This window comes from Jaculus jaculus, chromosome 9, assembly GCF_020740685.1.
Source record: "Jaculus jaculus isolate mJacJac1 chromosome 9, mJacJac1.mat.Y.cur, whole genome shotgun sequence".
Taxonomy (NCBI): Eukaryota; Metazoa; Chordata; class Mammalia; order Rodentia; family Dipodidae; genus Jaculus; species Jaculus jaculus.
In genome coordinates, this window is record NC_059110.1 from 129,636,385 (window position 1) to 129,658,612 (window position 22,228).

The 22,228-nt window shown below is 37.6% G+C and overlaps 1 protein-coding gene across 2 annotated transcripts in view; it reads left to right on the forward strand.

Moving 5' to 3' along the window:
* The window catches only part of LOC101595231 (ABC-type organic anion transporter ABCA8A), a 70,412-nt gene that overhangs the window by 17,486 nt on the left and 30,698 nt on the right, over nucleotides 1-22,228 (forward strand). The window contains exons 6-18 of one of the 2 annotated variants that reach the window (XM_045158156.1): nucleotides 391-617; nucleotides 3,435-3,576; nucleotides 4,082-4,267; nucleotides 5,635-5,776; nucleotides 9,889-10,045; nucleotides 14,151-14,209; nucleotides 14,812-14,922; nucleotides 15,651-15,826; nucleotides 16,527-16,646; nucleotides 17,132-17,270; nucleotides 18,136-18,226; nucleotides 18,738-18,877; nucleotides 20,858-20,977. In XM_045158156.1, coding sequence (XP_045014091.1) covers nucleotides 391-617; nucleotides 3,435-3,576; nucleotides 4,082-4,267; nucleotides 5,635-5,776; nucleotides 9,889-10,045; nucleotides 14,151-14,209; nucleotides 14,812-14,922; nucleotides 15,651-15,826; nucleotides 16,527-16,646; nucleotides 17,132-17,270; nucleotides 18,136-18,226; nucleotides 18,738-18,877; nucleotides 20,858-20,977 — 1,810 coding nt within the window. The remainder of the gene's footprint in view (nucleotides 1-390; nucleotides 618-3,434; nucleotides 3,577-4,081; nucleotides 4,268-5,634; nucleotides 5,777-9,888; nucleotides 10,046-14,150; nucleotides 14,210-14,811; nucleotides 14,923-15,650; nucleotides 15,827-16,526; nucleotides 16,647-17,131; nucleotides 17,271-18,135; nucleotides 18,227-18,737; nucleotides 18,878-20,857; nucleotides 20,978-22,228) is intronic. The other variant, XM_045158157.1, reaches the window with a different exon arrangement.

Consider the following 22,228-nt stretch of genomic DNA (forward strand, 5'->3'; position numbering starts at 1 on the left):
ATGTGCTAACATAAAATTATAAGTCTAATGCTTTTATCTATACAGAAGCAAACTATTCTTAGCCCAGATAGAACAATTTCTCTAAAGTAATAGTCATAAATGAATTATCCTGTGAGGAATATGTCTCATTTACATGACATGAAGGGAAATTCTAAGAAAACTGAGCAGCAGATGATAAACGTGGAGGTGAATAAACACAGGGTGAATTATAAGAAACATGCATAGACCAGAGAGAACTGTTAGACTCTGGGAGCCCAGCGTTCCCATGGTAGAACACAGAAGTGGAAACTTAAGCTTCAAGCCTAGACAAGCCCATTTCTGAAGATAGCCTACATCGTTTGTGCTCCATTAAGTGCACACATTTTGCTCACTGGTACCTTGTTGGTTTAGGTCACAACAAATCATTCAGTGATGGAAGAGTTGATGTCTGTTACTGGAACATATATGAAAACAGATCCCTTCATTGCTCAAGGAGGAATAATGACTGATTTCTTCATTTTCATCTGCATTATTTGTTTTTCTCCATTCACATACTATGTGTCAGCTGGTGTCACAAGAGAACGGAAAAGGATGAAGGGCTTGATGAAAGCGATGGGTCTTCGAGATTCTGCCTTCTGGTAAGTCAATGAAGAGACTCTGTAAAGGTGAGATTTTGGTTTCTAAACATCATCAGTTATACACACACAAAAAAAATCCTTAGTTATGTTTTCCTTTGGTTCCCATGATGTAACATTTACTGGGAAAAGGTTGAACTTTCCCACACTTAAGCCTACGTTGAAGAAAGAATTGGTAGTCATCCTGAGAAATATCTCATATAGTGGACAATCAACATCTCTTACTTTCAGATGAACGACAATCTAACATGTCTGACATTAAATGAAATATTTCCATCATAGCATTTTTTTTGTTGAATGATGAAGCCATTGACTTGATCACTTTAATGAGACATTATTCTGAAAGCATTATAGAAAAGTCCACCACAAAGCTGATTATCTTAAGACCTGTTATCTTCCTTGAAAAGTAGCTTTGGTCACAAGACTCCAAAGAGCAGAGTAGATAAAATTAGCATCTACTCATGTCTCCAATTCCCCTCACCCTACTGCCTATATTAGCTGGTCTCAGTTTCCCTCTCTCCAAAAGCAAAGAATAATAGCCAACCTTGAGGATTGTTGACATGGCTAGCCAGAACAATTCGTGTAAAACCCTAACCTCTCCTTCGAAAATTACTGAATGATCAGTGAATGATAACTATTAGTGTTAGATCAAGGTTTGACAGCATGGGTAATTATATGTATATTAAAGAATGTAAAGCTTCAAGCTGAGAGTCCAAGTTTTTGGTCTTTAGGGCTCATCATGTAATATGATATGTCTGAATCATGTCATGGTCAGAACATTTTTAAAATTTTTATTTTTTAATAATGCACTAATTTCTTGAGCAGAGAGTAGAAACAATTCACTTCAGCCCTCTACATTTTCCTCTATTGGTAAAACTTTGCAGTAATATATTTGTCATAATTGGTAAACCAGTGTGATTCATTTTCATCAAGTGGAAGAGTATAGACCACACTAGAGCTGACCCTGTTGTATAGCTAAGTAATTTTCACCAGATGTGGAACGAAATAGCCACAGGGACAGTGCCATATAGTATAGTTTACTTGCCCCGTTACTGCACTGTGTTCCATGTATCCCATTCTCCTCTCTCGAGTTCAGAAATTGCCAGGTGTTTTGCTATCTGTAGTTTTCCTGTTCCTAGGGGTTATGCAGGTGGAGTCTATACATCTTTTTTTTAGATGGGTCAGTGGAAGATGGGACAATCAGTTGAAATAAGGAGTGAACTTACTATTCTTCACATGAAAAAATTAATTTACACTGCATGAGTAGGAATTAAATGTATAAGTAGAAGCAGGAAACATTTGTCTTATGATTAATTTTCTACAAGTTTAGTTCTTATAGCTCTGAGGCCAAAGGAAAAAAAATCAGCTTTTTTTTCTTCTGTTTTTTTCTTTTTGCTTTTCAGTGTTTTGGTCTGTGAAGTGGTGTCAATAATAGTATAACACAAGATAATTTATTATCAATATAATAAGAGATTAGTAGAGGTAGCAATTTTATTGCTTGTTATTTATTTATTTATTTATTTATTTATTTAATAGAGAGAAAGAGGGAGAGAGAGAGAGAAAGAGAGAGAGAATGGGCACACCAGGGCCTCTAGCCACTGCAAATGAATTCCAAATACATGTGGCACTTTGTGCATCTGGCTAACGTGGGTCCTGGGGAATCAAACCTGGGTCCTTTGACTTTGTAGGCAAGCACCTTAACCACTAAGCAATCCATCCATCCCTGTAAAGTATTTTTAAGACTATGTATAATGCTAAAATTGATCAGAGAAAGTATTAAAATTATTAAAATAAGGGAAAAGAACTATCCTAAAAGCACAAAGTGGAAGAGATTATATGTTCTATAGTAATAATAATAATAATAATAATAACAACAACAACAACAGACTGAAGGCAACTTTATCATAAATAATTCCTTGCTGGTATTGAAACCTATAGAATATTTGTCATCCATCTATGGAGGTTTCAGTTAGGTGTCCCTCATAAACTCATGTGTTTTGAATGCTTGGTTCCTCGCTAATCTGATGGCAATTTGGGAATTGACCCTTGCTGGCGGAGGCGTGTTGCTGGGGGCAGGCGGGTGGGTTGTATAGCCGGCTTCCCCTTGCCAGTGTCCAGCTCACTCTCATGCTTCAGTGTTCCATTTGCTATGGCAGAGGTGATGTCGAGCCTCTGCTAATGCCTCCCTTTCCCTACCATCATGGAACTTCTCTTCAAGTCTGTAAGCTAAGATAAACCCTTTCCTCCCACAAGTTGCTTTAGGTCAGGTGCTCTGTGGCTGCCACATGGCATTACCTGCAACATCACATAAGGAGAAAAATTAACTTTGATGATTCGCCCAGTAGGGAAAAGGAGAGGTGCAGTATGTGGCATCAGGAAGCATTACCTATTTTCATATGAATTCATGGAAAATAATTTTAGACCAGTGAACCTTCATAGATAACAGAAAGAATTTACTCACCTTCACTCAAGGATTGACATGGTGCATGCATCAGCTCATTGAATCCACACCCTGGTGTTTCCATTGTCCAGAGGAGGACATGCAGCCTGAGGCAATGAGCTAGCTACTGATGGCCACAGAGCCAGACACATTAGAGACACAACCTGAATCCAAATCTATCACATGGAGATGAGAGATAATGTTCTTTCTTCGTATTAAAAAGAGTATGTTCTTCTCAAATAATCATGTTCTGATCACATATTCTAGAAGACCCTATGAATACCTGACAAATGCACCAGTGAGTGAAAGATCACGTGAGTACCAATGTGAAGCCCTCAAACTTTAACACAATACTAAAATAAATTTTGTCTCTATCTCAGGCTCTCCTGGGGTTTGCTCTACACTGCCATTATCTGCATTATGTCCCTTTTCTTGGCACTTATTGTAAAGGAGGTCCAGTTTGTCATTCGGACTGGCTTCATGGCAGTCTTCAGTCTCTTCTTCTTTTATGGCCTTTCTTTGGTGAGTTGGTGTTCAGCTTTCACATCAAAGAACAATGCTACTATCCAGTTAGGTGACTGGCTTATGTTGAATATATTTATTTTCTACTGGCATGAGACAACCTGTAGACAAGTACTATTGGATCTGTAGTGCTTTGTGGTTCCTACTGTTAGTATAGTTTGTACAGAAAACTATAATTCTGTGCACTATTTTTTTAATTTTTAAGATATTTTATTTACTCATTTATTTACTTGAGAGAGAGATAAAAGTAAGGAGACATAGAAAGAGAGAGAGAGAAAAAAATGGGCAAGCCAGGTCCAGGTCCTCTAGTCTCTGCAAATGAACTCCAGATGTGTGTGCCACTTTCTGCATCTGGCTTTACATGGATACTGGGGAATCTAATCCTGCTCCTTAGGTTTTGCAAGCAAATGCTTTAACCACTTAGCATTCTCTCCAGCCCAATGTTTTGTTTTATGGTAATAATTCTCAGATGAGTTCAAATAAACTTGGTCTTCTCTCATTGTAGATCACATTGTCTTTCTTAATGAGCATCTTGCTGAAGAAGTCTTTCCTCACCGACTTCGTGGTATTCATTCTCACTGTCTTCTGGGGAAGTCTGGGATTTGCGTCCTTGTACAGATACATTCCTATGCCCTTGGAATGGATTCTGTGTGTTTTTAGTCCCTTTGCCTTCACACTTGGAATGGCCCAGGTGGGAAGTCATTTGTGTGTTTATTAATGGTAACCTCCAAATATCTTTCCCCACTAGAATTTGATAATCTAAAGTCACTTCCATATTTAGCCTTTTAAGATTTATGGTCTACCATATGCCTCAAGAAGGAGGGGCCAAGGGGTGAGGGGAGGACATAGAGGAGGATAACAATGGTACCAACTTGACTGTATTCACTGAGTACAAAACTAATTAATTAAAAATATTATAAAAATAAATAAATCCTGATCATAAAGAAAAGAAGTTATCTTTATGAAGCCCCATACTATGTATGAAAATATACATCAATAAAATATTGAAATGAATATATAGGAAAAAAGATTTATGGTCTAATGGAACATACTTGTAAGGTTTTAACAGAAAACCTTAAAAACCAGAATATATTTCATTCTTGCTAATAAGTTATTTTGTAGGTAAAAGTGGAAGTAGACTCATAATTCTTTTTCTTTTTAAAAAATTTATTAACATAAAAATCTAATGTATTTTGATCAAACACTCTTCCAGAACCTTCTTTTAATCCTCCTCATAATTCTGCTTCCACTAAACTCCTTCTTCTCTCAACTGGTCTTTCTTCGACTTTGATATCTTCACATACTTCATGCCATGTTTCATCACTCCAGAGACAGAGTTGATGTTGTGAGTTGAATTTAAAGTAACATATTTCACTTAATCATTTTACTAAATTTTATCTTAACATGATATGTGAGATAATCTGAAGACCATAAAATGGAAAAATGAACAATAAAATTTTATTTGACCTAGCATGGGCTGGGAAACTCCTTTTTATTACTAAATTATGTTTCTTCTCCTTCCTTACCTATTTGGTTCTTACACTGAACAGACCATCTGTTTCCCTCAACTATGGACTAAGGCCAACCATTTAATCTCCATTATTATGTTATTATAGTAATTAAATAAACGACAATCCTGGAGTGTTTCACCAGCATATCTGCCAAGAAAAAGAGTGAATTATGGATTCTTTCTTTTTACTAGATTTTGGTTAAGCACTACAAAAATTCTCATCACATTTTTGACTCTCATCCAAACATATGCCATAATATCCTACCTTTACCCCATCCTCAATTTAGTGAAAGGCTTTTATATAACTGGCTCAAATCTTTCACCTCCTCTGATTTCCTACTTTGGACATATACCTTTTGTACCCATTACTAAATTATATTATATGTTTCATATGTCCCTGTAACACAATAGAAACCTGTGAATTAGGCAGTTATATGGTTTCACTGTCTTTTCAGGATCTGAACAAAGGTAACAATTATAATCTATGCACTAGCTAAAACAAAAGACATTATTTCCCTTTTACTGAATGGTTTATTTTTAATTTTCAGCTCTTACATGTGGATTTTGATATTAATTCTAATACAGACACAATGAGCAACTCAAATCTGATCATGGCTACAACCTTCATGCTGTTCTTTGACACTTCCCTTTACCTGGTGCTTACATTTTACTTTGAAAAGGTTTTACCAAGTAAGTTGTAGCAATTGTACTGTTGAAAATATTGCCCATCAAAGCATTGTCTATATTGCAAAAATTTAGATATGAACAGTGTTGCAGTCAGGTTCAGGTTCATGTTGCTGGCAGAAATCACCTGACCAAGAGTAGCTTGAGGGAAGGAAGGGGTTTATTTTGGCTTAGAGACTTGGGGGGAAGCTCCATGATGGCAGGGGAAACAATGGCATGATCAGAGGGTGGACATCACCCCCAGGCCAACATCAGGTGGACAACAGGAACAGGGGAGTGTGTCAAGAACTGGCAAGAGGACACTGGCTATAACACCCATAAGTCTGTCCCAACAATACACTGCCTCCAAGAGACTTTAATTCCCAAATGTCCATCAGCTGGGAACCTAGAATTCAGGACACCTAAGTTTATGGGGGACACCAGAATCAAACCATAACAAACAGAATGCCCATAGACATTATCACCACCCATGAAAGCAATCACTTCTTTCTTGGAAACTACCTGCTCAGAATTGAAGTCTCAAATTTGTAAATAGCGTCTTTTAGTTTCAAGAATATAGTTAGTTTCTCTTTCTCCATCCCTTTCTCCTTCCTACAATTTAGGAATTACAGTTTTTAAATGTTTTCTGGCTTTATGGTTCATCATAGGAATCAGTAGTTTCTTACAGATCAGTGGCTCTAAATTCTGCCTAGAGATCAGAGGAGAACCACACAGGGAGCTTAATTTGCTTTTTTAAGCTGATAAATAAATATTGTGTGCATTGATCATCTCTAATAGTGTTTTGAACAATGTGTAGAGTGAGGACTAACCTAGGGGAGCTAATGAACATAAGCAGAGCTCTCATATTTCTATCCAAGGTGATCTTTGGATTTTCAAGAGTAGACCACACTGTCACACTCTATAGTCACCATGCCATAGCCTTTCCCTCTAGTCTAACTCAAATTCTGTGTCCTTCGGCCAAGATTTACCTAGTCCCATGGTGCCCTCCCTAGCTCTGCTGGTCACCATTCTACTCGGCTTTTATGAATTCAACCTTCAATTCCATACATAATTCAAATCAGCTGGTATTTTTTAATTGTGCTTAGTTTATTTCACTTAACATAACGTCTGCAGAGGATTTTAAAGTGAGACCAAACCCAGCTCAATCCAAGACATTCTTATTCAGTGGCTGAAGAGCACCACCAGGGCTCCCGCCTAACGTAGTAATACATACACGGTATACAATCATATATGTGTAATTTTAATTCATTGCAATGTATTAATCTGTCCCTCAAAGGCATATGCTTTAGTCTTCTTGGCTGGAAAATCTTGGGTACCCAAAGAGGGCCTGAGACATCCTAGGGATTCAGTAAACCTTTTTCTTATTTGACAGAGAACGGGGGTGGGTGTGCCAGGACCCCCAGCCACTGCAAACAAACTCCAGATGTGTGCCCTCCCACCCATGCATCTGGCTAACATGGGTCCTGGGGAATTGAACATGGGGTCTTTGGCTTTGCAGGCAAATGCCTTAACTGCTAAGCCATCCCTCCAGCCTGACTTAGTAAACTTTGAACAGGATACTATTTTGTTCTTGGTTATTATTTCCTCTCTTATCAAGAATAGAAACTCTAGCCAGGCATGGTGGCACATGCTTTTAATCCCAGCATTCAGCAAGCAGAGGTAGGAGGATTGCCATGAGTTCAAGTCTACTCTAAGACTACACAGTGAGTTCCAGGTCAGCCTGAGCTAGAGTAAAACCCTACCTCGGGAAAAAAAAAAAAAGTATAGCAACTTTGGTCTACAGAGATGGCTCAGCAGTTAAGGCACTTTCCTGCAAAGCTTAATAGCCTGGGATCAATTCTCTAGTACCCACATAAAGCCAGATGCACACTGATGCATGCATCTGGAATTCACTTGCAGTGACTGGAGACCCTGGATGGTCTCTCTGTCTGTCTGTCTTTCCCACTATATCTCTGATTGCGAATAAATTAAAAATAAAACAAATAGAAACTTTTCTTTCCCCACCTGCATTTTTCATGCAATCTACAATAACTAGGGCTTCATCCCAGAGAAGGCCCTGTTGACAGCTCGAACGTGCAGAGAGAGAAGTGACAACAGAGGGGTCTAGTTAATTGATCATGCGGATTTTGAGACACACACGGAGCAAGCTTATTGCAAAATCAAAGGGCTTAAAACTAATGAAAAGATAAAAATCTTAAATGATGCGAGAGGTGCTGGGAGATGGCTCAGCAGTTAAACCTTCTTGCCTGCAAAGCCTGACAGGCCAGGTTCGATTCCCCAGCAGCCCTGTGGAGCCAGACCCACAAAGTGTGCATGTGCCATGTGACGTGGCCATCTTTGCCCTTTCCCTCTCTTTCAAATAAATAAATGAGACTTAGGAAAAGATACTGAGGGAAAAAAGATACAAATGCATAGAAACTTCTTGGCTGAGAAAGTTGGTGTATAGCTTTAATCTCAGTACTCTGCAAAGGCTGAGGTATGGTAATTATTTCTGTTTTATTTAGTTCTAGCATAAAATTGTATTTGGTTTATCACTGTATATATATCTACACACACACATACATACATACATTATAAGTAGTTATAAGTAGTTCAAATACATATATAGCCATATATGTTTGGGTGAGTATGCAGTTCATTTGGTATGATGCTATATTCTAGATTTTATTTTCCTAACACAGAGAAAAACCTACTACAAAAAACTATTCAAAGCAATATTTATCTAGCTTACAACAAATTCTTTAAGAATTTTTGTATTCATTGACCCACTGCAAAGATGTTTGTTTTGGGATCAAAGTTGAGTGTTTATTTCAAGACAACTCAAAACTGCTGCCTTCTAATTCTTTTTCTTGAAAAATGTTATTTGAGGGTATTTTTCTCATTTGCACATTCTCTATTGATTTTTCTATGATCTAGATCTATCTATCTATCTATGTATCCATCTATCGTCTATCTATCTATCTATCTATATATACATATATATATATGTCATATATATATGTATGTATATGTATATTATTAAGCCAGTTGAGACTATCATATAGCTCACTAGTGCTCTATTTTTAATGTTTCCTGCCACCAAATGAATTAACATGATCAGAACATCTGCATAAATAAATTACATTTGTTTGCACTACAGTATAATTAACCCTCTTCTGCCTTTCACTTGTTGGTCACCTCTCTCTTCTGACTTACTACATAGTTTTCTTCAGTTGTGGTTTGTCTTCCCTAAAGATATTCAGTGTCTGTGCTTTATAGTCAGTGACTTCTCAACTTTGCATTGACTGTGTCATGCCGCATGTTTGGCTCTGCATTCTGGCTATCTTGAGACTAGGAATATTGTGAATCTTGTATCAAAATTCCTTCTTTGAGCTAGAGTGATGAATGAGGAGGTAAAAGAGCCTGCTACAAGCATTAAGACCTATGTGGGCCTGAGAGTCCCACCCCACATGTCATAAACAGCTGGGTTTAACCGCACACCACTGTAATCCTGGTTTATGGTTAGTAGATAGCCATGAAGCACTGGGGCTCATGAAAACTGAATCTCTGGATTTAGAGAGACTTTGCTCAAGGAAATCCTTGGATGAACAATAGAGGAAGGACTCTGAATGGCTTGCATACACTCACCCAGGCATGTGTGTGTGCATTCCTGCACACACACACACACACACAACTATACATGCTGCACATGCAAAAATGTTCGCTACATTTTTACTTTGGGTGTAGTGCTCCATCACTCTTCCCTCCCACTTTCCTAGTTCTTATTTGAGCCAAGTGTCATACTGATCCTGGAGCTTCCTGTTTTGTGTGTGTTCCATCAATTCTTGAGGTTCTTCTCCACACAGGATTGGAGTTACAGATGCATGTGACCATGCACAGCTGTTTATGTTTGTCCTGGGGACCAAAGTTAAGCAGTCTTTCAGAACCCTTCATTGGCCCAGGAACCATTCTCCAGCCCAAGGATTATTATTTTACTACAAATATCTTAGTGATTTCTTCCTTACTACTCTCCATGCCAAAATATGTTGACTGCTAAACATGTTTTAATGTTTAGAGTTTAGGTGGTAGCCCTTAGAACAATAACTGATACAGTATGTGATTATGTCCTGGTTAAACAGATGAATATGGCCATCGGTATTCACCCTTGTTTTTCCTGAAGTCCTCATTCTGGTCACAACAAAAAATGGTGGTCCTTGAGAATGAAATGGACTATGAATTTTCTGATGAGTCTTTTGAGCCAGTGTCTACAGAATTCCATGGGAAAGAAGCAATAAGGTAAGGTTGCGTGGACGCTGATGAGAATCAGGTCAGATGCACCAGTGCTCCCCTCAGCCTCAAGCCTGTTGCAGACATCAAGGCCACCTGAATCCAGCTTTGAGTCCTTCACATGGCTCCCGCTGGATGTCACCTTGTTTGTCCATAGCCTGTGGCCCCACTTCCTTTAAAAACTGTAAGATGGCTGTCTTTCCTATCAAACTACACATGAAAGATTTAAGAAACCAGAAATCTCAGTGAAGACCATCTCCACTCTGCCCAGAACATACTGCTCCATGTTTTCATGACTTCTTTTGTGTCAATAATTCACAAATTACCCCATCTCATTTGGTATGTCATCCAGTTTTCTTTTCTCATCTCAGTCTCCTTATCCATTCATTCCCTCTACAAAGAAGACAAAATGGAAAGAGGAAGGGGAAGGTAGAAAAAGGTTAGTGAGAAAAAAAAAAGAAACTCAGAACAATACTCCTTTCATAATCGTGTATACTTACTTTCTGTGTGACAATAAATTATCTGATGCTAGTTGCATTTATTTCAAAATAAGAGTGTTCAACCATTCCCTCCATCAGTACCAGCTCCTGTTAACTCCTGAGCTCTGTCCTAGATCATTACAGATTTTTTTTACAGACCAATGCAGATTCTGATCGATACTTTATTCCATAGTTAGAATCATAGGTCTGTTTGCAATGGGCTTGAGTCACTGTTAACTACAGGCAGAGAAAGTCATACCAGGGTAATGGTTTGGTTTAGCTGCCTCTCTCTCACATTATTGTTGCTACCTCACTGAATGAAAAGGGCTGTGGAAGAAAAGAGGATTAAACAGAAGTGAGAAATCTATTTTTACTGTGTTTTTAACTTTATGAGACAATAATACTCTTAAAATAAATTTACCATAAAATAAGAAAAAATTCCAAATAACCTCAATGTTAAGAATAATTGAAGCCTGGTGTGGTGGTGCACGCCTTTAATCCCAGCACTCGGGAGGCAGAGGTAGGAGGATCACTATGAGTTTGAGGCCACCCTGAGACTACATAGTGAATTCCAGGTCAGCCTGAGCTAGAGTGAAACCCTACCTTGGAAAACCAAGAAAAAAAAAAAAAAAGAATAATTGAGTAGTATAAAATACATATTACTTGACCCCTCTCAATTCTAGGAACAGGTAGCATACATTTTTGGCAAATACCCTGGCAATTTCTATAATTAGAGAAATTTAGGATATAATCTGTCGGAATTTCCCTTTGAAAAGAAAAATGTGTTGATGAGAGAAGAGACTTAAATAAATATGGTGATTTCTCCATGTTTTCCATTTTAAAGGTAGCTGTTCTAAATGAAGATGACTTCCCCAAGAACACTAAAAATAAGAAAAGAATCACTTCATATGTATAAAATGCTATAGTAATGCCCAGGTTGAGTACAATATTGAAAGAATCATGCACAATATACCCATTTGTATTTCATCCTACATCTCAAAAGATGTGACCAAAAATTGTTCATCTAGATTATGAAATTATTACCATAACCCTTTTGTTTATGAGTATTTATGCTTGTTGAAAGATTCCATGCATGTATATGAAGTATGCAATGTCTATAATGTTCACAGCCTCTCCTCAACCCCTTCCATTGACACCTTCTTTCCAGCTAGTCCCTCTCTATACTCTGTCTTTCTTCCTTTTTCCTTTCTTTTGTTCTTCCTCTCTTTCTTTCTTTCTTTCTTTCTTTCTTTCTTTCTTTCTTTCTTTCTTTCTTTCTTTCTTTCTCTCTCTCTTCTCTCTCTCCCTTTCTTTCTTTCTTTCTTAGTCTTTTGTGCCTCCAACACCCATGATGGAGTGTTGATGGGCCCAACATTGTGCAGCTTTTGTACATAGAATGCCCATCACACGGAAGTCACGAATGCAGCAATCACTTCCAGAGGACAGCCTTCCAAAGCACTACTCCCCATCCTCTGGTTCTTAACATCCTTTCTGCCCCCTCTCCTACAATGTTCACTCAGCCTAAGGGTGTGACATAGATATCTCACTTAGTGCTGAGAAAGTAACGGTCACTTTATTCTCAGCATGTTGATGACAAGTTTTGAATCTCACAAGTAGTTATCACCAAATGCAAAAAGAAGTTTCTCTGACCAAAGGAGAGAGCAGCATTAATCTCTGGGCATACACATAAATATTCAGAAGGTATTCAGTGAGTACAACATATCCACTTAGCCAAATAATTAGTGTTTAGGGGTCACAGTGCCCTGAAAATAATAGTGAGGGATGTTCTTTATTCTGTGGGGAGAATCGGGATTGCCTTATCTCCTCCCACCCAAAGGAGTCCTGCCAGTCTTCACTTTGCTCAAGGTCAGGAACATAAGGGGAGAGTCAGGTTTATACCATATATTTGTTTCCTAGAAGAGAAAATTAAGAGATGAGATCCTTCCCCTTCCTGAAAACCTAGTGGTACATCTGGGGTCAGGGTCAGTTCAGCTCCCATCAAGAAAAGTCCCCAGTCGGGGTCTCTAAGTGGGCTTTCCCACATTCCCAGAGCCTCCTCTGTCCTCTTTGGACAGGAGTCAGTTTGCTTTCTTCCTCATCAGCTCTATCTTCATAAGCTCTGCCATAAAATCTTTCTAAACTTTATTCTTTGGTCGGTGGGTTTCATTCATCAAAATTCTCAAGACAAGAACCCAGATGCCACTCGAACAGAAGCTTTGTGTGACCATGTGTCTGGTACTCTAGCTTCTGAGTTATTGCCCACTCAAGAGCCAAGAAAGGCTCCAGTGCTCTCAATTTCTGTATCACTAGAAGCAATAACTTCCCATTCTTGGGTCTTCTCAGTCATTGGTTTTTGACTAGGTTTTCAGTACCAGGTATGTATTTCCTTCTGTGAAATGAGCCTTAGATATAGTCAGAGAGCACTTGGTTACCCCTATAACAGTCATGCCATTATTGTATCAGTAGGCATGAGAAATCTTATTTAATCAACATAAATGAAGCCTAAGTTTTAGATGAATAGGTTATAGGTAACAACAGACATGACTTAGATCAATTTTTTAAGTTCCTTATTTATCAGATGGAGTACAACATAGTAGTTACCTAAAATTCTGAAGGTAAAATAACAACTAGTTGCTTATACTACCATAATATTAATTATCATTAATTAATTATTATTGTCAATAATTAACATCAATAATCTAATCAATAATAAAAAATATTTGTAAATGTTTTCCACAGGCTACTCATTTTGTATGAAACATGAAAGAAACATTCTGTTCAGTCTTTGAAATAAGTCTGTTAGGTTTGTATTCCCTTTATCTTTAAAAAAATATTTTTATTTACTCATTTGAGAGAGAGTAGTAGATAGAGAATGGGCACACCATGGGCTCCAGCCACTGCAAACAAACTCCAGACACGTGTGCCATCTTGTGCATCTGACTTATGGGGGTACTGGGGACTCAAACCTGGGTCCTTTGGTTTTGCAGGCAAGTGCCTTAACCACTAAACCATCCCTCCAGCCCAGTATTCCCTTTTTCAAAGTCAGCAAACTGTGACTTATAAGAGTTTATGATATTTTTCAGGTATGAAATACTAACAGTAGAATGATACCAAATAGCCTTTGTTTTGTTCATGGCATTTCTTCTTGCCTCCATTATTACACTGCATGAGTGATATTAAGAAATGGTGGACCACATGGAGACTTCATTGCTGGCTTGCTGCTATGGTTCAATCAGTCTGGTTAATTGAGCTGTGTCACCTCATTGTCTGTGGTCCACCCTGTCCTGTCAGTTTAGCTGTGACATCTCATTGCCTGTGCTTCACTCTGTCTTGTTTGAGCTGTGTCAGCTCATTGCCTAGCTTCCCCATCAGCTGAGGTGGTCTAGCTCAGGAGTGACACTGGTCATCCACTACAGAGCTTCAGCCACAGCTCCTACCAAAGGAACAGAAGCTCTCCCAGACAATCCCAAGCACTGCTCCATCTTTAACCACAACTAAATGAAGTTCAAATGTTCTGCCATATATCCTGGAATTCTAAAGACAGGAATTATCCAAATCTTTTAACCAAATTTCAGAGTGCAAGTTACAGAAAATTATGACCCTTTACCTAACTTCTTCCTTTTTTTTTCTTTCAGAATCAGAAACCTCACAAAAGAATATTCAGGAAAACCAAAATGTATAGAAGCTTTGAAAGGTAAAAATATTATATATTATGCAAAAACTTAATTTTTATGCAATTTTTCTCTTGATGAATGACTAGCAGGTTGATTCAAGACTTTAAAGTTAGTATTAAATCTCATGGTTACTTTTCTTTTCAATGTTACTATTCATTACCACTCTGGGATATAATTTTTGGAATTATATGGAAATCATATATATATTGTATATTGTTTAGAGAAATTGAATGATTATTTCCTCTGCACCTCATACTTTTAATATTTCATGAATATTATTTTAAAGGGGTGACAAAAGTATAGTTTGTCCATAGTACTTTTAGCCATGTATTAACAAGGTTGGCTGATTTTTAATTTAATAAATCATTATCAAATGACTAAATGGTACCAAGGCAATGATCTTGAGTCTATACCTCTGAAATATTCTTCACTCCTTTAAAAGTGCATACTTGCAAAATTGAAGACTATATTATTAATTGTTTACAAATGAACAAATTTATACAATCACAATTTATAGCCATAGAAAAGAAATACGTAGAAACTATGTGGGTCTCTTAAACCCATATTTGTGTATTAGATTAATTACATCCCTTCCTCCTATACCTCCTTGTTTTTCATCCAGATCTGGCACTGGACATATATGAAGGCCAGATCACTGCAATCCTTGGTCACAGTGGAGCTGGGAAGTCAACACTGTTAAATATTCTTGGTGGACTATGTGTTCCCACCAAAGGTGAGAGATGTTCCTCAACATTGATAAATGAATCATTTGTGCTTTTGTTTGTCCTCTGAGCACCAAGTATAGACACAGATTATTAGAGACAAGTGACCAAAATTTATATTTAATTTGTTATACTTAATAAAATATAGTTTTAATAAAAATATACAGAATTTTTAATATTTTACAATATACAAATTTACATAGAATTACCAAATACTGTTTCAATAAATATCAAGTATATTTTCCTCAAAATATATTGATGTTTAAAAAATCAATAATGTGCTATTTGCTATGACTAAATGAGTCTGACTGCATTGGTTGCAGCCTATGACCTAAGATAGCCTCAGCCATATCTGGGATTTCCATTGGGATATGTCTCTTTCTCCCACAAAGATTTCTAGACTTGGGATTCTTAGGATTTTGAGAAGCAAGAAAGAACAAATATCAGAGCATACACATTTTCTGTCTTCCTAGATGTCTGATGCTAAGATCTCATTGTACAAACCAAGTCACATGATTCATTGTCTATTCAAGGGAGAGAGAAATTGACTTTACCTCCACACACATGTTTTCAAATGCAGGGAGATGGAACACCAGAATGGAAGTTCAGAATATATAGGTCATATGACTGTTAAAGATAAAATCATATGTCCAATTTCAGTTAGTAACGTGTTTGAAGCAATCTTAAATTAAAACTGTTATATTATTTCTGATAGTGTCTTTTGAACCTCTGTTTATAGGTTGGGTCACAATCTATAATAACAAACTTTCAGAAATGAATGATTTAGAATGTATTAGCAAGTTCACTGGAGTTTGTCCACAATGCAATGTACAATTTGATTTCCTCACTGTGAGGGAAAATCTCAGGCTCTTCGCTAAGATAAAAGGAATTCATCCGCATGAAGTGAATAATGAGGTACATGATATTTTAAGATTAATGTAAAAATTTTAAAGTGCTGAATACCAATAACCATTCTGAAGACTCTCAGCAGAATTGGGGCAGGGGAGAGGGGGATCTATGTGTGCAATCTTTTATAAAAAATCAATAAAAATGTTCAATAAAAAGTGCTAATGTGTTGTTAGTCTAACTGGTTAATTCAGTTTATCTTGATGTTGATTTTGTTAAATCACCTATATGAAAGTCAATGTGCAAATGCTAGACAGAAAAATCTAGTAACAGCAAACACTTATGTGTAACTTACAATATTGTCCTAGAGCTCTAAATATACTAACTTCCATTTGGACAATCTTCGAGGTAAATACTTTGATTTTCTCTACTTTACAAAAAAAATAGAAATACGAAGGGACAAATACATTTCCCCAAGTTTTGTAGCAAGTGAGCATGGAGCACATTCCAACCCATCATAATTGTAATCACTGTACTTTATAACTTAGTATTTAAATCTATTTTTAAACTTCTAAGCTAGGTGTGGTGGTGCACACCTTTAATCCCAGCACTTGGGAGGCAGTGGTAGGAAGGTCACCATGAGTCAGTTGCCACCATGAGATTACATAGTGAATTCCAGGTTAGCCCAGACTACAGTGAGACCCTATCTCAAAAAAAAAAAAAAAAATTCTAGTTATTGCAGAAATATTCCTTTTGTTTGTTTGTTTAGGTACAAAGAATTCTACTGGAATTGGAAATGAAAAATATTCAAAATGTCCTTGCTCAGAACTTGAGTGGTGGACAGAAAAGAAAACTAACCTTTGGAATTGCCATTTTAGGAGACCCTCAGGTAAAGTAAGACTAGATGTATAAATGAATACAAATTTAAAAGCACTTAACCTACATAGGATATGTACAATAAAATTTATATGGTAGAACATTGAATATGATAGTAAATGCTTAGGCACTAGGTCATTTTAAAATAACTTTATTGATGACCTCCATATATTATACACAAAGAACCCTGATCATAATCCCCTCCTAATATCTTCCTTTGTCCCCATCCCCTGCCCTCCTCCACCGAACACCTTCTTCTTTCCAACTAGTGCCTCTTCTAATTTGATGTCATCAGTTTTGTACCCCCCTTTCATCATCCATAACAATTTGTAGATAGGTCCAGTATTATTTAGGTCTTACATAGGAAACAACAGCTTCTAGGAGGTTGTGGAAGCTCTGGCCTCTTTGAAGGACTAGGTCTTTTAAAACCATAGCTAATTTCTGTGCTACCTATTTCCATTGGGGTGAATGCATTCTTTCATCTGTTCTTACCTCTAGATTTTCCTACTGGATGAACCCACTGCTGGGCTGGATCCATTTTCCAGGCACCGAGTATGGAACCTCCTTAAGGAACGCAAAGCTGGCCGTGTGGTCCTCTTCAGTACCCAGTTCATGGACGAGGCTGACATCCTGGCTGGTAATTACTGGTTTCCTTCAGTTCCATGAAGAGGACTTTAGAAGATCTGGAAACCTTTGATGATATTCCCTACTCCTCTCTATATACTGCTGGATGCTGTGAACCAGGGCCAGTGGATCTTCCTGATAAAACTGTTGAGCATCTATATCCCCTCATACTCTACAGCATTGTGGATATGTAGGGTATGATCTCCTAGGGATCTCACTAATTGCAAAATAAATGCCATTAGATCCAATTCCACCAACTGAAGAAATCAACCTGAAAAGTCCGTGAATGATCAAGTAAAATATATAATTTGATGCTTATTGTTGCAGTCAGTTCCACGTTGCTGAGACAAACAACCAACCACATGTGGCTTATGGACAAAAGGGGGTTTAGTTCAAGTTCACAAATTCCATGAGAGTGCCATCAATGGCAGAAGAAGCTGCTTACTGCCATAGGTCCAAGCAGAGAGAAACAACTGCAACAAGCAAACACCAGCACCAACACGCAACCACCCAGTGATCAAACTGATCTTTCCATGTTTGGGCTGCACTGAAGATCTGTCCCCAAACACAGCATAGGGCTGGACTCCAGGATCTTTCCCCAGTGACATCTCTTTTTCCCCAATAAGGTCTGCCCACTGGAGACTCAAGATTCAAACCTGAGTTTATGAGGCCATATATTCAAATTACCACACTTATCAGTGTCAAAAATATACCTAAGTCACTTAATTGGAGACACAGAGATGATCCGAGTACTCCTCAAAGTGGATTTTACAGCTACACAAACTTCTGCAGAGTTCAATGTAGAGCACTTTACCTGATACTTCTCTGAAATGGGGGTGGTAATCATCATACTTTGTGTCTTTTTTTTTTTTTTTCAGATAGGAAAGTGTTCCTCTCCAAAGGGAAGCTAAAGTGTGCAGGTTCATCCTTATTTCTAAAGAAGAAGTGGGGGATTGGATACCACTTAAGGTAAGATCACTAGAGAAAAACTGCAGGCCAATGAGGACAGACTAGAGTGAGCAATCATTGTAATGCATAAGAAACCTATGTGCGCATACTTAAAGGTTGTGAGTCTCCTTCTCTCTCTCTCTTTCTGTGTGTTGGGGGAGGGAGACAGAGTGAGAAAGAGAAAGGTCAAGAATGTGTGAGGCTGGAATATAGGGTACCTGGCATGCTGTAGAGGAATAATAAAATTTAGGATAGATTTAGGTAAACGTCTATACTATTTGCTTATTTAAATGGTAGTAGCCCTACAACTTCCTCAACCTTTGCAAGACTGTATTTATCCTTCACTCAGAATGTAATATACTCTCTTCAACTAGAATTTCAGTTACTTTGTACCATATTTATATTTTTTCCCTTTTTTCATGTTTGCATGACTTGTTCCTTGTATTAGATATGTTAATGCTCTTTTCTGGTAATCTTTCATGGATACTGGAGAATGTATTTCAAATAACATGTCCTCATGTTTGCATTACAGTTTGCAGCTGAATGGAATGTGTGTGCAAGAAAAAATCACATCACTTGTCAGACTGCACATCCCTGAGGCCAGATTGTCAGCAGAGAGTGAAGATAAACTTAGCTATATATTACCCTTAGAAAGAACAAACAAATTTCCAGGTAATTCATTACGTATAAACATGAAATTAAATCTACAGTAATAAGTAACTTATAGTGTCAAATTACTATGTATGCAGTATGATGCTAAGCTTTTAAAATGGATCATGACACAGAATTCTCACTATAACCATGAACTTGCGGCAATAACTGTCCCACAATAGACTGAGGAAATGGACTGAAGTTAGTTACTAAGTCACTGTTCCAAAGAGGAATTGTGCCTCAGGCTTCATTCTCCTAGAAAAGAGGACATGATGTGGTAATCTTGTGGTTATTGGTTCAAATGCTAGAGCTTTTTCTGGGTTCAATGAACTCTTCAAAATAGTGGTGCCCATTCTAGGCTAATGTAGATAAACTTACTGTGTCATGTTTTTAAGTTTATGGATGTCTGAGTCATACATTTTTAAAGTTCAGAGTTTTTTTTAATTATTAAGAACATATTTTGGGTCTGGAGGAATTGCTCAGTGGTAAAGGCCCTTGTCTGCAAAGCCAAAAGACCTGGGTTTGATTCCCCAGGACCCACATAAGCTAGATTCACAAGGTGGCACGTGTGTCTGGAGTTCATTTGCAGCAGCTGGAGGCCCTGCCACGTCCATTTTCTCTCTCTCTCTCTCTCTCCCAAATAAATAAAATAAAATGAAACAGTTTAAAAAATATTTTTATGTTCATAAATCTACAATGAATGTAGCAATTAGAAAGCATCTGCTTTTCTGGTTCATTAATAGCCTCCCATGTGGCTGTTTCTATTGCCATGGAATACAGATGCCAAATTGCAAGGAATAATATTAGCATTGTATCCTATCCTGGCCAAAGTATGCTCCAAGTCAACCTCCCATTCTTAATGTTTTAAATTGAGAACCTTATTATATAGGCATATTACCATTGGTCATATTCCCATCAGGTTATACTCTGTTCTCTCTTCCTGCCCCCATTTCACTGAGGGCCCTCCTCTATGTGGTTATTGGTAATCACAGTGGGGTCAACAATGCACCACCAGGACTCTGGAGGGGAGTGAGTCAAGGCCTCAGAATACATCTTCCCAGCCTGTGGCTCTTATACTATTTCCACTTCTTCTTCCATGATGTTCCTTGAGTCTTGGGTTGAAGGGTGTTTTAGAAGTCTCCTTTAGTGTTGAGCTATCAGAAGCCTCTGGTTGCCTGTTTTGATGAGTTTTGAGTCTCCTCAGTATCTACCTCCATGCCCCTGGAGGAGGTTTTCAGACTAACAGAGAAAGAAGCTCTAATATTTAAGCCACCTCTTCCTCAGTAATGTTTCCTGTGAGCCCTGGCAGATGTGATAGGAATGACTTGACTCAGCCTAAGCAGTCAGCTTTCTTTTCTAGTCTTGGGTCTCCTTGGTATTTTCTGACATCTGGGAAAATCAGATCACTGTTTTTATATATGAATTTATGTTTGATTTTTCCTTCTGTACCCAGAAGCAGAAATGAAGGACATAGTCCCTATAGTGTCTCTTAGACTGATATTTTCTAAAGAGAAAATGACTCAGCATTACCTATATGCCTTTGGAGTATTAATTTTTTTATCTTCTGTTGATTATATTTTATATGATTCTCCATTTGTATTTTAAACTATTTGTCCCTAAAACAATTTAAGGAAACTCTATTCCCTGGAAATCATTTTTTACATAATTAGGCCTAGAGTTAGAAAAAAATTAAGTGCCTCATGAATTTAACTTTAAGCACTATCAGATAAAAATCAATGTGAAATTTTAAGTAGAAATATGAAGAGTAAGTATGATGAACTTTTTACTTGGAGAAAATTAAGTTTGAGCTCTAATACATGATATCAAATGAAAGAAGATTTTCTATAGGTTAAACTTGGCCTCTTATAAAGTGTTAATTTGTAATGGAGGTCTTTCACATAATAACAATTTCAGACCTTCCTCTGTAGAATTAGAAGAGTGTAATTAACCAGCATGTCTGTGATATATTTCTCTTGATTTATGATTGGTCCTATTATTTAGATCTTTATAGAGATCTCGAAAGCTGTTTTGACCTGGGAATTGAGAATTATGGTGTTTCTATGACAACATTGAATGAGGTGTTCTTGAGCCTAGAAGGAAAATCAGCTGTTGACCAGTCAGGTAAAAAAGCTGAATGACCACTGTCATATAGATGGTATTTACTATATTGTGTGGTGTGTCCATTTTGAAAACACTCCATTTCAACAGTCACTGCATTTTGTTCTACAACACTGGTCACTCTTCAGAAAGCTGATCAGTGGGTAAGTTCACTGATTCTATGTCACCTGCACTCTCAATACTAATCACCTCCTAGCCTGTACAATGTGATTCTACTCCTGACTATCAAGAGCTAACCAAACATTCATTTATCCCAAATGCTGTAGCCTGTGTTTATCAAAGCTCTTCCTTTTAAATTTCTACTTAAAAGGAAGGATACACATATTTAACCCCTTTCTCTCCCCAACACTGAGACATCATACAGTTCGTCAGCACATTCACCACAGGGGTGTGTGTCACTGGGGCACCAGTGGACATGTTCTCAAAGGACCACTTGCTCAAGAAATTCAACTGTCACAGGGTTGGGATATAGCCATCCCAGATAGTGAACAGGGCTTCCCTTTTTGTGTCATTTCTAGGCATTGAATTCCTGTATTATTTATGAAAATAACATTTTAAAAGTAGTGTCTTCCCATTCAGGAATTTGGCTTGGCTCTCTCGTATTTTTTAATATCTTTTATGTCACTCTCCAAAGTTTATTGTCCATGAAGCTCTTACACATTTGGTAAAGGAATCCCCAGTAACTCATAATCCTTCCTATCTTTATTCCTTATGGTTGTTATTTTATTCTCACTCCCAACACTGGAGAGGCTCAGACAGAAGGATCATGAGTTCCAGGAAATCTGGGCAAGACACCATCTCAAGAAGAACAAAAATAAATAAACAAATTCAAGTCTGAATATTTTAGCATATAAATATGTCCAATCTGTGTGAATTGACCTATTCACCAAACATTGTGGATTCTTATCCTAGTATAGTTTGTTGTAGAACTTGCTGAGTTTCACCATGGGTCACTGTCATTATGAGTTAATGAGGCATGCTTTACATAAAATGAAGTGCCCAACTTTTGGCATTGAGGATTTTGATATTAGCTGTCCTGAAACAACCACTTAAAACAAGACAGAGAATACTTCCTTCACCCTAGGAAGCTGCTTTGTGCCCTTCCCAAGCACCACCCCATGAGATTTCTTTAAGCAACTTTGTGTCTCTCTGTTCTATGACTTACATGGAAAGACAGTGCTTCTCAGTATTACACCCCTGGAGGTCGGCTTTGTCACTATGAGTATCATATGACTGCTGCCCTTCATTGCTGAG